This window comes from Hipposideros armiger, unplaced genomic scaffold (genome assembly GCF_001890085.2).
Source record: "Hipposideros armiger isolate ML-2016 unplaced genomic scaffold, ASM189008v1 scaffold_146, whole genome shotgun sequence".
Taxonomy (NCBI): Eukaryota; Metazoa; Chordata; class Mammalia; order Chiroptera; family Hipposideridae; genus Hipposideros; species Hipposideros armiger.
Window position 1 is genome coordinate 2,530,753 of NW_017731496.1, and position 16,868 is coordinate 2,547,620.

Here is a 16,868-nt window from a genome sequence, read left to right on the forward strand (position 1 = left end):
GGCAGCCCAGCTCCAGGTTGAGCTGTTGTTCAGCATCTTAGCTGTAGAGGGCAGTGTCACTGGCCCTCATGTGTGGGATCTGAACCGGGGCCCTCTGGCATCCCAACCCAGCTCTTAACCAATGTGCCGCTCGGCTGGCCCTGGATATATATATATATATATATATATATATATATATATATATATATATTAAAGAAGTCTCTTAAGGTCCACAATATGGATGAGAAGATGCATTGAATTATTATTTGTGTTATTAGTGAGTTAGAGGTAAAATGTGAATGCGTAGGATGCGTACCATGGAGTACAGACCATGGAGTACTTGTGCAGTAGTTACCAGCAACAAATTAGATATAGCACATATAGCAACATGGATGACCCCCCCAAAAAAAACACATTATGTTGAGTGTAAAAAAAGATGATAGTGAGCTATAACATACTGCTTATGTTAATTGAAATACATGCACACATACAACAATATGCAAACAATGTGTACAAACAGATGCCTACACATTAAGCGCATTAGAATATTTGTCTCCAATAATGGGGAAGAGAGGAAAGGGACAGGATTATGGAGATAAAAGGGAATAAATAAATAAGTAAAACAAGAGAGGGGTCTTTCATGGACCCATGATGACAATGACCCATTAATAACCCTATGAGAATGATTAACTCAAACTTCTGTATCTGAGGTAACAAAAAGATAAATAAAGCATATTTATATTTTTGCCCCTTACCATCCAAGTACATGACACCATCTTGATTTTCTTCATTCATAGGGCTTCTGGAAACAAGAAAGAAAAAAAAGTGAAGGTGGACTAAGTAGATGCTCATCTTACAAAAAAATAATAAAAGGATACTTTTAAGAATTATTCTATTCTTTTTAATATTTTCTCTGATTTAAAACTTCAGAAGTCATTAGAATAGGCTTTCAGTATATATTTATGCTGCTACTGCTGCAAAAAAAAATGGAGAATTCTGGCGCTTGAGTACAGCACTGTCCATTCATAGTGAACATATGTGATAAATCCATTGTGTTGGGCTAGTAATGTTTTTTTGTTAAAACAGCAGTATACCAATAATTCAATTCAGAGATTCTGAAGGCATTTGATTAGTTTTATGGTATAGATACCAAAGAGAATCAGTTCTATTCCTTGACTTCTTCCTCTTTTCCAAATGTTCTCCACCTGGCTTTACTCCCATCGTTTGTGGCTTGAACTCCAAGGTGCATCACGCCAAACCACTTCACTCCAGCTGCTCTTAACATTTATCAATGCCTGGGCCCCACAAATCCTTATGGTTTATGGAATCCTCCGTATTTTCTGTTTCTATTCTTAGGTTGATTAGCATAGGTGGAGAAAATTGCCGTTTTCTTGATTCTGGATATTACAAGTAATTGGCATTCAATCTCAACTGTACCCTCTACATTATTCTACAATCTCATTACACTTTTTTTTCCTAGCCAATTCTCTCTTGCATCATCCGTCCTAAAGGCTATTTGAAACCTTCACTACTTTCCACGAATCTGCCATTCCTCTCCTCTTCCCTATTATCAGATAGATGATCTTGTTTCTTATTGCGCTGATAAAACAGCAGTTATGGGTGTGAACTCTCTTAAGAAAATACATTCTTTTAACCCTCACACTTATCTACAGTTATACCCATCCTTACCGTCTCCCTACCAAAGTTCTTCTTTCTACCTGTATTCTGAATCTTATGTGCATTATTAGTGATTTTACTCCTTTTATGCCTTCCTTTGTGATCATATTATTTATATTATTATTGCTCTTGTTCTTTCACTCCCCATTCCTAAATATCTCACTCTGTTGTCGCTTTCACCCCAAGTTACTCTCATTCATTAAACAACAACAACAAAAAACCCAAACACTTCCCTTTGCCTTTCTAAATCTTCCACATTGCCCAAAGATAACCTTCCCTTTCCCAGCCAAAGTAGAAAAAGAAGACGATACTCACTGACTTTACTTCGTCTCCTCCCACTTATTTCTCATTGACTACAATCTGGCTTCTATTGCCAATCCTTTACTGAAACTATTCTGAAAAGACTTAATTAACAAATCCACCGGACGCCTCTCAGCCTGCATCTTACTTGATTGCTTTGTGGCCATTTTGCCTTCCTTGAGTCTCCTTTGTTTCCGCGACAAATCTCTTCTGTCTCACCTCTGGTCTCTCTGCTCACTATCCCACAATTTCCGTTGTGGGTTGATTTTCATCTGACTTCCCCTTTAAAAGAGGATGTTCCTTTGTGTTTCAGTCTTGGCTTTCTTCATTTTTTTTTCTCTCTCTACATCTGTTCCTGAATGGTCTCAAAACCCCCACAGCTTCACATATTATCTTAATGTTGGTGACTTCCATATTGAAATCTCTAACCCAGGCCTCTTTTCTGAGTTTCAGATCTATATATCTATCATCTATCTATGTATCTATATATCTATCAATCATCTAGCTTTACTTGGATGCTCCACTGCCAGTTCTATATAAACATCTCAGATGCTGAGGCTTCCCTCCTCCATCCCAGCATAAACCTGTTTTTCTTACTAGGTTTCCTATTTTGATGAATGGCACTGCGATTCACATATTCACCTAAGCCTCAAGTCATCCTTTCTTTCTCACTCTTCTTCAGTCCCCACATCAAATTAATCAAGTTCTGTCAGTTCTACATCCTTAATGTCTGCTATTATACTTCACTTTCCCTTTTCGTCTCTCTCCTCTTTCCTGTCAGACACGAGAACAGAATTGTATCATCTCTTGTGTGGACTCTTGTGTGAGCCATCTGGCCAGTCTTCCAGTGATGAGAATGCTCTTTATCTTTTCTACCCTCACAGTCCCTCCTCCACACTGCTGCCAAAGTGATTTTTCAAACACAAAAATAAGATTATATTACTCGTATGTTCAATATTCAAGCCACTTAAAGAATTAGGAAAGATTGTTATTGAACCCAGGAGATACTGATCGAAAAACTAATCCTATTTGAGAGTGTGGGTTGGAAGGGCCTTGTTATCACTAATATAAGAAGGGCTCAGTGGGTACAGTTGTGGCTGAGGGAGAATTGCCACCGATATACGTGTCTCAGCCTCTATCTGAGATAGTAAACATGTGGTCATAAACTGTTAGTCTAATAAACTCACTTTTTTTCTGAAGTTGAAAATTTAACTTTTATATGCATAGCTTTCTATTTAGGTAAGTGTAAAGGCTCAGATTGATTGCGACAATGCATTTGTTTCTCTTAGTGAGCCTTTTTAGATCTTGAAAGATTCAGAATTAGGTAGAAAAATGATGGAGTAATTCAAACCCATAGTACAAAATTTTGTGGAATAAGTTTTATAATCATGGGGATAATACACATATGTTCAATATTTTAAGTATTTGTAATATTTAAGAGATTTTTACCCCAGAGAATATTCAGTTGACATGTCATGTCCTTTTAAAGTTTGTGAGTTAGACTTGATTATTTTAGTTGAAAAGAAAGGACTCTAGGTGTTAAGTGTCAACAGCTGCTGACATCACAAAAGACAGTCAATCAAACATTATGATCTCCTAATAAAAGAATACAGCATCATCTAGATAGGAGTAATACTTTTATACACACATAAATTTGATCAAGCTGCCTCTACAACTAACTACCAATTTACAAGAAATACAGAGAAAAGAGGAAAGCAATCAGCAAAGTCTAGACTGTGGGCAGCTACAGTGCCCACAGACAACTTGATTGTTTAACAAATAAACTGCAGCAAATTAAAAAAAAAGTGACAGAGGGTGAACTTGGAGCTTAAAAAAGAGAATTACAAAACAGAATAAGCCAACAGGCACAATAGACTTTGTTTGAATACTTATTCAACCAAACTTAAAAAAAGGTCCCCCACACAATTTGAGACAATTGGAAACTGGAACAATGACCTGATGTTTTATATGAATACATAGAGTCTATTTTTAGGGATACCTACTGAAATATTTATGGATGGAATTATATGTTTGGTATTAGTTTGAAAATAATATGAGAAGAGGGATGTGTGAATGGGAGTATAGATGAAATAGGATTGGTAATGAGTTTATAATTGTTGGAGTTGGTGAAGGGGACATGGTGGCTCATTGTATTATTCTCCTTGTCTATTATATGTTTAAGATTTTTCAAAATGAACATGCTTGTGAATAAGTATAAGAAAAATCTAATTACAAATGCAATTAGAATATTTAAGGGAACTGGGTGTGACAAGAGACATTTAAGTTCTTGGGAGGGGTTTGCTTAGTGGACTTGTTAAATTTGCTCAGTCAGGTATTAGAACTGCTTAAAAATAAAATTCAATATATAAATTTATATATGTAATGTAAAACATTTAGGGGGATTAACTAAATTTATAAAATACAACTATTGATTTGAAAAAATCAGTGTGAGTTGTCTAATCATTAATCAAAGATTCCCCTAAAAATAATTATTGTTAAATAAAACGTACTAGATTTATAAATAAGATGGCAAGTTATAGTATGTAAAGTTAAGTACTTAAAAATCAACTAGGTATTTGCATAAATTTTAATAAATTAAATATTAATTAAAAGCACAAGATGTAAATATCTCATACATCAAAATATACTGACATTCTACAAAATAAAATCTATAGCACTTTTCATGGTACATAAGGTTTTTACCATAAGCCCTGTTCTTTTGCAGTTTCATTCTCATGTTTCCTCTTCTTCTATTATCTCCTTTTCACATATTAATAGTGAATGGACTTACTCTTTGAACACTCCCTGGTTTCTTGTTCCTCCAAGCTTACTCCTGCTGTTTCCCTTGTCATCATCTCTTGCCTGTGGCCCTCCTTAATCTTTAAGCTTCTCAGTAAACACTGCCTCCCCTGTGAAGTTTTCCTGGACTCCCTTAAGCCCATGCAGTTGCATCTTCCATATGTCATGCAGGGCTTCATTACAGTGATTATTCTGTATTACTATAATTGCAGAGTAATTGGCGTGTCTCTCTTCCTACTGTGAGACCCATAAGCCCCTTGAGGAAACATTGTCGCTTGGTTAGTTAACTTATTATTAAGGCTGTCATTTTTAGAAAGCTATTAACAATAATTTCTGTCATGAATAGGACTTATTTTCTTTTGGATGAATTAATGATATCCTAGTAACACTAAGAAGCTAAATTAACTTTTATTAATAAAGTGAGTTATTACTATTTTTGAAAGAGAATATTAAGTCAAAGACTACTAGACTTTCAGTTTACTTCCTAAAACACTTGGATGAATAACAAATGCTAGCAAAATGAAGGTTCTCTGCATATCACATTCATACATGTGTCTACACATTTATGCAAACCATTTATTACTTGTAGGGAAAGTTTGCATGAACACATTTTTCATAGACCCAACATTATAGCATATAAATCTTACTTTATTTTATGTAGGCCTAAATTCACAAATGTATAGCAAAATATTCAATAAATATGAAATACTGATAAGAATAGGAATGAATAAAAAGGAAAAAGATGAGGAGAACTAAGTGGATGTCTTGAAAAAAATCCAGATCAAAGTGCTTAAAAGAAGTGCTGAGAAAAGCTCCATAAAGAGATAAAGAGACAAACAATGAAACTTGTATTGACCTCAGTCATTGAAAACTAAACAGAGGGAGCCGGTAAAAGAGAAGAAAAGAAAGCTCATCAGTTGTTATAATAGTTATGTCTAGTCAAGAAGGCCTTTCACCATAGTTCTTTGTTGTTATGCTATAGCAAGCAGAATTAAATAGGAAAAGCTATGTTAAGACTGTCATTATGACTCTCATTTTTAGAAATCTATTAGAGCTTTAGTTCCTGACTTTTAAAGGTGTAAAGCTGTTAAGCTTTAAGCCCTATTTGCTATTCATGACTTTAGCTTTTAATGGTCAGTTTGTTTGTTTTTTAAAGTAGGAGGAAATCTAAGTGACACATTCAACTGTGTTCTATATCTACCCTTACTGAGACGAAATCTTGTGAATTTTCTCTGGAACTAGTCTTCCTATATATATTTACTGCATGAGGAATTGTAAAACACTGACTTTTTAAGCCAATGCTTTCCAAATGGCGTTACGTAAGACCACCTGGTAGTGCACGACTGATAGGGCATGTTCTGGAAAAGTTTAAGCATTTCTAATTAATAAAAGGTTAAAATGGTAAATTCTTACTTTTCTTCTAATTTTAGAGGTTCCCCATCCTCCCTCCCCCCAAAACCAAACAACCCCCAAACAGAAAAAAACAAAAAAATCCCCTTAAACTGACTATGAATGACCTCAGGGAAAGAACTGTTTAACTTTGGTCACTTCCCATTATTCATTATTTCTTATTACTTCAGTTTTCCTGTCTCTCACTGTTGATAATCATGTCATTGCTTTGTATACCAAATAGTCAAACACTGGTTCCATGTTCATGTGAAGAATTAGTTATACTGGTAAACTTATAATTTATTTTTTTTTAAATGGTGCAAAAAGTGTGTTACACTACAGATGATGATTTGAACACTAATAATGATAAATATGCTCTTTTGATACATTTCACTTCCTCTTCAGATGTCTGAGGAAAATGGCAGAAAATGGAAGTAGGCTGATTTCTGACCACTAGGTGGGGAAACAACACAATTTAAAACGTAATATCACTTTGGCCTCAACTACTTTATTTTTATAAATATTTATTATTTCTAATTTTTCACCCACCTCCAATCTTTTCCATTCCTAAGGCACTGTGGCCTGAATGATATAATTACAAGTGACTTCTGGAGAGTAGGCAGGTGATAAAGGCCACCATAGTTCCTGAAATTCCTTCCTTGATCCCAGTGAGAGATTTGTTTTGTTATCTTAAGCAAAACAGACTCTGCACCCTGGGGAGAACTGTAACCTTCTCAGTCTTTTATTTCTTTGGAAAGCCACTCCCTCACCTGAGCACTAGTTTCCAGTTGCTCTGGTCCTTGGACCCAGGAATTCTCCCCTCTCTGTCATGACCATTTTGCCCTCTTTACTGGCTCTTTCCCATCAGCATAAAAACTTACTGATATTTTTTCCATCTTAAAACAAAAAAATCTTGATTCTAATTTTCCCACCAGTTCCTGCCCCATTTCTTTGTTTCTCTTTTCTCCTTTAAAGCACAGTCTGTACGTGGGCACCCCAATACCTGTCCTTTCATGCTCTTTTCAAGCTATTTCAATCAGGCTTGTTATCATCCCCACTACTACAGAAAATTGCACCCACACTGACCTGCCTCTGACATAGCCAATCATTGCTCCCTCCTTAGGTATACTATCTTTACGTGGCTTCCAGGACACCACACTCTTGTTTTTTTTCCTACTTTATTGGTTGTTCCTTTTCATTCTCCTTTGCTGATTTTTCTTCTCCTAGGCATACTAGGGTTGGAATTACTCTCCTAAGAGTCTCATGAGGTTAAGTGTGGAATATCTGCCTATGATTCTCAAATTTATATTTTTAAGCCAGAACTCCCTTCTGAACTCTTCACTTCTTATACCCAATTGCCGTGTCCACATTTCTACTTGGATATTTAAGAGACACCTCAGGCTTCACATATCCATGCCCTCCTGATCTTCCTCACCTCCAAACCTGCTCCCCTTCAGCATCTTCCATTTCAGTAGATGGAAACATCATCCTTACAGTTGCCCAGGCCAAAACCCTTGGAGCTATCTCTAATTCTTTTTCTTTCATACCCGAAATCCAAATTCTGCTGCCCCTATCTTCAGAACATATCTGGAATCTGGACACTTCTTACCACCTCACTGCCACCATGCTGGTAAGAGCCTCCTCGCCTGCATTTCTGCACTATCTGACCAACTGGTTTCCCTGCTTCAACATTCACCTACTGTCTCTTTTCAGAAAGATGTCAAGGTAATTTTTATAAAACACAAGTCAGAAAACATCACTGCTCTGCTCAACTTTTCTGTGGTTCCCATTTCACTTCGGATAAGAGCCCTACATGAGCCCTACATGAGCTGAGCCTTTTCCTACATTCCTTCATTCACTTGACTCCAGCTCCAGTTACCTTCCTCCAGTCTTTGAACATTCTCAGCCTTTGTTCTGTTTTCTCTGCCTAACTCTCTTACTTCCTCTTTGCTCAAGTCTGCCTTCCTATAAAGGGAGCCAGCCTCACCTCTCTGTTTAAAGTTGCAACATGCTGTCTCCAATCTCACCTTCATACTACCCCACCCAACTGTGCTCCGTTTTCTCCTGTCACGCTGGATGTTGCCTAACATACTATATCCTTTACCTGTTTATTCCTTTTATTCCTTTGACCTCTTGCCTCTTTGATGAGGGCAGGGATCTTTGTTTTATTTGCTGGTATTTCCTGAACTCCTATTACCAAGGCAGGAGGTCGTGGCTCAAAAACAATTGTTGAGTGAATGTAAAATAATCTATTAGATCTTGACCTGAGAGTGGCCCTTGATTTGCAAGAGGAGGGATGAATGGCATCTGTAGGCCGACAAGGTAGCACCTGGGAAACACCCATGTGGCTGTTTTGAAGGGTGGTGGTGTGAAGAAAAGCACAGGAATGCCCATATCTCACAATTTTACTTAAAAACCATCCCATCAATTTCCCTCTCACATGAGACATACATTTTTGAGCCAGACTATCAATATCTATTTTGATTTCATTTCCCCTTGTGTCTTATCTAGCTTCCTCTACTGGGGGAAAGTTTCTAACCCAGGTATTTCTTCATTTTGGAATTTACTTGGGCTCTCTGATGTAAGTCTGAAAGTTTTCACTGCACATTTTTACTTTTGAAAAAAAAAATCTTATTGATGTCCCTTACTTTCAACTCCTCTATTCCTTCCATTTGATAATTAACTTTCAGATACTCCAATTATAGTTTATTTAGACAATATAACATTGAAAACTCTTATTTCTCTCCTTCTTTCTTCTGAGAGAATGTATTTTGTGGAGTTAGTAACTCTTAGATGAATCAGACTTTCTAATTAGGAGTCCTTAACAAGATGGGAGTAGGGATGAGGTAAAGTTTATTACAATTGGTGGGTTTTACTAATTTCTAATGAAAACAATATTACAAATAAAAATTTGAGTCTGGCTGGTTGGCAGGCCCTTTTTCAATTTTGCAAGAATTCCCTGCAAAGCTAGGGAATTGTCCAACCTCCTAGTAGTAGCACAGGCTACAGGGCTGTTTTTGAAATCCTATCTTCTTCCCACAACTTTTTACTCCCCCCTCCTTATCATAATGGATTGTATGGAGTAGGTTTGTGGAAAAGAGGTAACATAGCAGGCCTGAAACTGCTATTTTTAGAAGAATCTGGTACCAAGGTTGGCCCTTGGCTTGTATCTGGGAACACAGCTTCTAAAAAATTTCCTGCACTGATATAAAAAATTGCCTAATTGGTAAGAGTGCTTTGCTGTGCCCAGGCTGTATAAACAATGTGTCTTATGATGCACATTGGCTTTTCTTCTAGAAGACTTGTGTTTTGGTAGTTGCTAGGTAGAAGTTGCCTATGTGACCAGCGCGCAATAAAAACCTGTCTCTAATAGGCTTCCCTGGGGATGTAACATTACACATGCATTGTATTTTCATGGCTGGAGAAAGGAGCACTCTCAGAGCGCCTGCTCTCAGTCTTAGAAAGAGCGTGTTACCGTAATAAACCTTAGCCATCAGTGCTACTATATGGTGAGGTCTTTTAGTGAATCATCAAACATATGAGTGGTCTTGGGGCTCCCCAAACAGCAGGAATAGCCAGATACTCCTTCTTTTCACAATTTCTTTGATCAAATGATTACCAATCTTCATGTCTTACAAATGTATAGGAATTCATGCTCAAGGTGTTTATTAAAATTTCTCACTAGAATTACACAGGATCCAGAAGTCTGACTGAAGCCAGTAGCTGTGACAGGGTTACATAATAAAATTCAAAAGTACTAAGTTCAGAATCTAGGGGGTTAAATTTATTAAAGTAGGAAATAAGTTAGGTAAATGAAACAGGATTTATAGTACAAGTGAAAGGAAAATAATTTACACAGAACACAGGTGTATTTAAGAACACATATTAATTAGTTATTTTAATTAAACTAATATTTATTTAGCACTTTCATGTTAGTTGGCAGATGGCTTAGACTTTTATTTGGTAGCTAGATATTGTGGGGTATTAGAATTTTTAAACAGAACTCATAAACCGAAATACCAGGAGAGGTGAGCAGTTATCGTAAGTACATAATGCAGGCCATATAGAAGATAATAGCCACTAACCTGTGCTAATACCTTCTAGTTACTTCCTTTAAACCCGCCCCCCCTGAAAAAAAAGCATAACAGAGTGAAACAAAATGGAGGCTATCCATGACTAATATGTTTTTAATCCATGCTGTAAATTGTAATCATCAGCATTTAAGGAAAGCTGTCATTCAGGTATTATTATTAACAAAGTCTATTATATGGATTACACCTATAAAATACTTTAAATGTAAAGAATATCAATCTGGTAGGGGATGGAAGGCAAGGAAAAACAAACTGTAGCTAAATATTTTGGGATATTACTTATTTGTGGTAAAGGAAAACCATGTAAAGCAATTTTCTAGAAGAAAGGAAAAATCTAGCCTGATTTGCCATCAGGATCTATGCTTACCATTGTCTGAATATTTCTTCTTAAAATAACATTTGATTCTATTCCAATCTTCTACTTGCTTTTTCCTCAACCAGCTATTCTGGTAAATCATATAGTTTTTACATTCTAAAAAATACTACCTGAGAAAATTTAAGCGAAAGGGGACTTGAATAAAAATTTCCTAGATTTTTAAAACACAGCCCAAAATCTGAAAGATGAGAGAAAATTTGTTTTTTGTTTTGTTTGTTTGTTTGTTTGTTTTACTTAAAGGAGGTTATTTAATATAGTGTCTAAAAACCACACATTTATTTCTACATTCTTGCCTAATTTTGAGAAGCTACTTAGCCTTTTAGCCTTTGTAAAGTTCCATTTCCTCGTCTGTGAAACGACACTACTCATTTGATAAGATTATAAGGATTATATATGTAAAGTGCCTAGGACATCATAGGTAGTCAGTAAAATATGGTAGTAGTGGTGGTGTTGGTGGTGGTGGTGGTGGTGATGATGGTGGTTGTGGTGGTGATGGTGATAATGAAAGAGATGGTGGTGGTACTGACCTAAAGGATGCTTCAGAACAATGGAAATTTTCTTCAAATTTACGCTTAGGGGAAAACCAGTCTAAAAACAGATAACAAGTGTCGCTCAAGGGTATGGGGGTGAGGGTGAAAACAGACTGCTCAGACATCCTTTCTCTCTGCTAGCTGCCCACCTTTGTGGTCCCAGCAGTTTACCATGAAATCCTCAGCATTCAGCCAAACACAGTTTGAAAATTTATGGTAAGTGATTGACAAAAAAAAATGACAGGATAATGGTTTGCTTACTTTAGATCTATGGGAGGTTTAATGTTCCTGGGAGGTAGGCTTGGAACTGGTAGTTGTGTTGGGTGAGATGCTGGCAGTGGCGGTTGGCTGGCTGGATGAGGTGGTGGCGGTGGTGGTAAAGCAGTTGCTGAGTAAGGTACTTGCCCCTTGCTGATACCTAAGGAGCAAAGCAAAGAATACCATGAATTAAGACAAATCTTCAAAATACACGATATGCCTATTCCAAGTATGCAGAAACAAGAATCTTAAATATAAAAATGTAAAAAATGTATCCTAAGTTGAATCAATGCTTTATAGAGTCTGATATTCTAAGTATCAGGTAACGTGACAGGTTAAATATTCCATTTCTTTTTTTTCAGCTCTATTGAGGTATATAATTAACAAATAAAATTGTAAGATGTTTAAGTGTACAACATGATGATTTGACAGATGCATATATTGTGAAAGAATTCCCCCCATCAAATTAATTAACACATCCATCACCTCACATATTTACCTGTTTTGTTTTGTTTTGGTAAGAACATTTAAGTTATATTCTCTTAATAAATTTCAATTATATAGCACAGTGTTATTAATTATAGTCACCATGTTATACATTAGATCCTCAGGCTTTATACAGAAGTTTGTACCTTTTTACCAAACTCTCCTTATTTTCCACACCCCCTAGCCCCTGGTAAATACTTTTCTACTCTCTTTTACCATGAGTCCAGATTTTTTTATTTTGCTTTTTCCCCCCAATTCCACATATAAGTGATGCCATACAGTATTTGTCTTTCTCTCTCTGGCTTATTCCACTTAACATAATGCTTTCTAGGTTCATCTATGTTGTGACAAATAACAGGATCTCCTCCTTTTTAAAGGCTGAATAATATGCCACCATATATATCTACCACATTTTCTTTATCCATTCATCCACTGATAGATACTGAGGTTGTTTCCATACCTTGGCTATTTTGAATAAAGCTGCTATGAACATGTGAGTACAGATATCTCTTTGCTATAATGATTTTTACTTCCTTTGGATATATATCCAGAAGTGGGATTGCTGGGTCATATGGTAGTTCTAGTTTTAATTTATTGAAGAAATCTCATGCTGTTTTCCATAGTGGCTGCACCTTTACATTCCCACCAACAGTGTATAACTGTTCCCTTTTCTCCACTTCCTGGCATTTGTTATCTCCTGTCTTTTTTAAATAGCTATCCTAGCAGGTGTGAGGTGATATCTCATGTGCTTTTGATTTGCATTTCCCTGATAATCAGTGATGCTGATAAATGTTCTTTTTCTTGATATTGATAAGTTCATTGAGTTGAATTCCACTCTTAAAAATAATTTCTTACCTTATTAAGGAAAACCTTAACAAGTGTTAAATCTATGTGTAGAGTATATGAACTAATGCTTGATTCATGATTTTTAAAAAGATTATTGACTTTCTATTTGGTAGATGTGGTTTTTGCTCTTTTCCCCTTCCCTTTGCAATATAACAAGAACAGGACTTTTTGATTAAATCCATATTCATTGTTTTCATTATCATGACTAGGTAAATATTGTTCTTTGCTGAGTCAAGTAGTATACTATGATTACATTTTCTTTCTTATTCAACTAACTGTTTTCCTATAGCTAATAACTGCCTCATTTTGTCATCTGCAAAGAGTTTTCTTTGGAACTCTTTCTTCCCATAATTTCCAATAGTTTGTAAAGTGCCTTTAAATATTTCTGACAAAATAAAACCTGTGAGAAAATTAATCAGTTTTAATATATTGTCTTTGTCCACTTGCTCTAATCTGACCTGGTTGCTTTTAAGGTCTGTCACACATCTGTAATCCTGGTATTTCTCTTTGCCAGCCTCATGGCTCTGATATTTTGAGAAAATGCACTGTAATAAAGAGTGTCAGGTCTGGAGCCAGAGTACCTGGGTTTAAATGCTGGTTCCACCACTACCTACTGACTAACTTGGATAAGTCATTTTCTGGTTTCATCTGTAACATGGAGATAAAAACATTGCCACCTCATTGGATTGTGGTGAGGACTTAAGACTTAACATATGTAAAGTACTTAGGATAGTACCTGGCATATAGTAAGTTCAACCTTTCATTTTTCATTCTACAAATATTCATCGCATGCCTCCATTGGCCAAGTTCTGTTCTAGGGACTAGAATCACAACAGAGAAAAAACAAAAATTCCTGCTCTTGTGGAGTGAGAGAGATAATAACTGAATATAAGTAAAATACATATTAAATTGTCTTGAGAAATGCTATGAATGGTAGAAAGATATATGATAGTGTGTTATTGGCATCTCTTTCTAGCTCTGCATTCAGTGACCTCATTATGGGAGGTTGAACTGGAGCATAGTGGGAGCATTTACCTCATGGAAATGGACAAGAACTACAAATTTTGGCTTGATTTATTGTTTTGTTGATTATTAAATTTAAGAAAGTGATGGAGAAAATCCTGATAATGCAGATTAAACTTAAAAGCATGTCATTTCTGTAGTTATTATATTGTGAATAGCATGAAACATCGAGCAAATATTTTCCCAGTATTTAAAATCTGATATACAACTTAGCAAAGTTGTCACTCAGTCATTGGAAAGTGAGTGAAGTTCTGATATATATCTTTGTTGTTTCACATTTATCTTAGTAACCTAAGTGAAAATATCAATTAACATTTACGTCGGAAGCACATTCCTTCACTAATTGCAACCATAGGTTGCCTATAGATGTAAAAATCAACAATTGGCTATATGGAATTTTCAATAAAAGGTACTGTGCATTTTATTATTTGTATATTGTGTGTTGCACATTCTTTATATCAAGATTTTTTACATGTATGTTTGTATACATAACACACATACACAGTTCAACATTAACAGCATACCATTGCTTATATCTAAAAAAAAGTCTGTGTTCCACTGGCTATATGGTGAACAGCATCACCTGTCTCTGTATCTCCCCATTTTACTTTGACCTTTGTCATCTCTGTCAGTCCTCCATTCACTTTCTGATATCATATATTATGCTCTGGAATTATGCACATCACCTAGCTTTCCTGACTATGGAGTGTACATTTATTATATTCCTTGTTTTGGGCCAACTTTTTGAAAGAAAAAGGAGGTGCCCTCTTGAAAAATATTTATTTTAATTTTACATGTCTTTGAGCACTAGTAAGGTCAATAAAAAATTTTTACAACCATTTTTTCATTTTAATTGTGTTATCTATTCAAATCCTTTGCGTATTTTTAAAATAGCATTTGCTTTTTCTTATTGGCTTATAAAACCTTTTTATTAACGATCTTAATCTTTTTTCCTTTCACATGGACAAAGTGAATATAATATGTTGGCTGCTTTGGCTCCTGCCTCTGCCTGTCCATACCAAAAGAAAAGAAAACAAAACAAAAAGTAAATTATGTGCCATAACTAATAAAACCTTAAAAATCTTCAAAACCTTTGAAGAAATATAGTACTTTATTGTAAATTTCCTTAAAGGATCGATGGCAGGGTTTTCAATGGTATATTATAAAAAGTTTCCTAATTCCTTTTAGATACGCCTGCCTCTTTCCAAAGTTATTCACGTTAGTAATTAAAAATATTGCCCTCTCTGCTCATGATCACAGTCATCTGGCCTTAAAAGTTGCTCAGACCCTGCACTCCTGGCCTTTGACACCCTGCCAGGTTTCATTCTCACAGGAATTGCTCATTTTTTTTATTTGGCAGCCAATTTGGAGGGGTTGAGGTAGGGGGAATTAATTCCCTTATAAAGCTGATAAATACAAATTTCCAACTGATTATATTTATGTTAGAAATATTTTGTCCATTTCATTTTTGTCATGAGTTAAATTTTTTAATGTATGATACTTACCCTTTTTCTCCAAATCAATGGACAAATTCTTTTATATGTAATTTCTATTACTAGAGATATGTTTAGAAAGGTCTTTTCTACCTTGGGAACATATAATTATTAACCTTTTATTTTCTCCTCCTTTTTGGCTTTATGTTTTTGCAGTTAACCCCTTAAAACTCTTAGTAATTCATTTTGGAGCTAGACATAACATGGGATCTATTTTTATGTTTTTTATTATTGTTCTTAAATCATTCCCAGCAGCATTTATCTAATAAGCTATTACTTACTGATTTGAAAGGCCTCTTTTATCATTCAATAAACATTAAAAATCCTAGTGAATTTGACAAATGAAAATGACATTTGATTTTAATTTATAATGTGGTTTGATAGATTCATCAGTGATTTCAAAGCTGTACACAAAGAGAATAAGCCATTGTGAATGGATGCTAATAAACCATTATGTAAATAGAAGGAAAATGTTTACTAGCCATTTGTGACTTATCTTTTCCTAAAAAAAAATTTTGACAAGGAGGAGGCGTTACCACATGAGAGGGACCTAAGGCCTGAATGAGAAATTATAGACGTGGTTCAGAAACACTAAAAACTGACTTACCCTGAAACCTTTGTGCCACTTTTTCATCTTTACATAGGCTTCTGAGACTTTCTGAGGGCGCACCTGTGGGGGGTCCCTGCTTTTCTGTTTGCATCTATTCCCCTTCCCTAGTTATAACTGCAGTAACTTGGAAAGGGCAGTGCTTGCTTCTTCACTGAACTTGAAAGTCAAGGGGGTCCTCCTGGAACTGCTGGCAGCCATCTCGCCACCACCAGGGGAGGGCTTGCCTGAGAGTGCAGCAAAGCCAGAGTAAAGCAGACTGAGAGACAGACTGGCTGGATTAAAAAAACAAAACAAAACAAAACAAAAAAACACCTTTGGAAAGCTGTCAGAGATAATTTGAAAAGCTTAATGAGGCACTAAACTAATTGTTAAGCATCCTGTTCCTCATCAAGCTTGGGAGAACATATGCTAAAGTCTTCCTATGCTACAACTCATATTTAGCAGCAAAGCATTTGCTTTGCAAAATATGTGGTCACTTTCAAACAAGGAATATGTTTGCATGTATACAAAATAATCCTAAGAAAAAGCACCTTAGTTTTTCAGGGGAAAAAACAGGTAGACTTACGTTAACATAAAATGATTGGCTATAAAATCTCAACCTGGACTTCGTAGTATTCTAAAATATAATTAGTAATATTGGAATTTTCAAAAGCAAAGATCTAGTGTGTTGTGATGGAAAGAAGGGGGTGGATATTGAATTTGAATAAAATAAGTAAAGAAGAAACAAAAACGATAAATATATGGGAAATTTCTGACATTAATCATAACATTAAATAATCAAAAAAAATTTTTTTTTTTTTGCCAAGCACCATTCTGGGCATTTTACATATGTAATCTTATTTAATATTTATAACAACCTTATAGGCTATTATGCTATTGTCTAGTTTCCATGTGATAGTTAAGAAAACTATCCAAGTTCAGAGTTTATAAATAATAGAAGTGGGGTTCAAACTCAGCCAGAATTTGAACCCTAGTCAATTTCTTATGATGTCATTGTCCTTTCTGCTATGT

At 35.5% G+C, this 16,868-nt stretch overlaps 1 protein-coding gene across 1 annotated transcript in view; it reads right to left on the bottom strand.

Moving 5' to 3' along the window:
• FYB1 (FYN binding protein 1) overlaps window positions 1-16,868 on the bottom strand; it is a 154,792-nt gene that overhangs the window by 34,658 nt on the left and 103,266 nt on the right. Inside the window, exons 3-4 of the mRNA XM_019650737.1 lie at window positions 11,403-11,559; window positions 735-781 (exon numbers count right to left, since the gene is read on the bottom strand). Coding sequence (XP_019506282.1) covers window positions 735-781; window positions 11,403-11,559 — 204 coding nt within the window. The remainder of the gene's footprint in view (window positions 1-734; window positions 782-11,402; window positions 11,560-16,868) is intronic.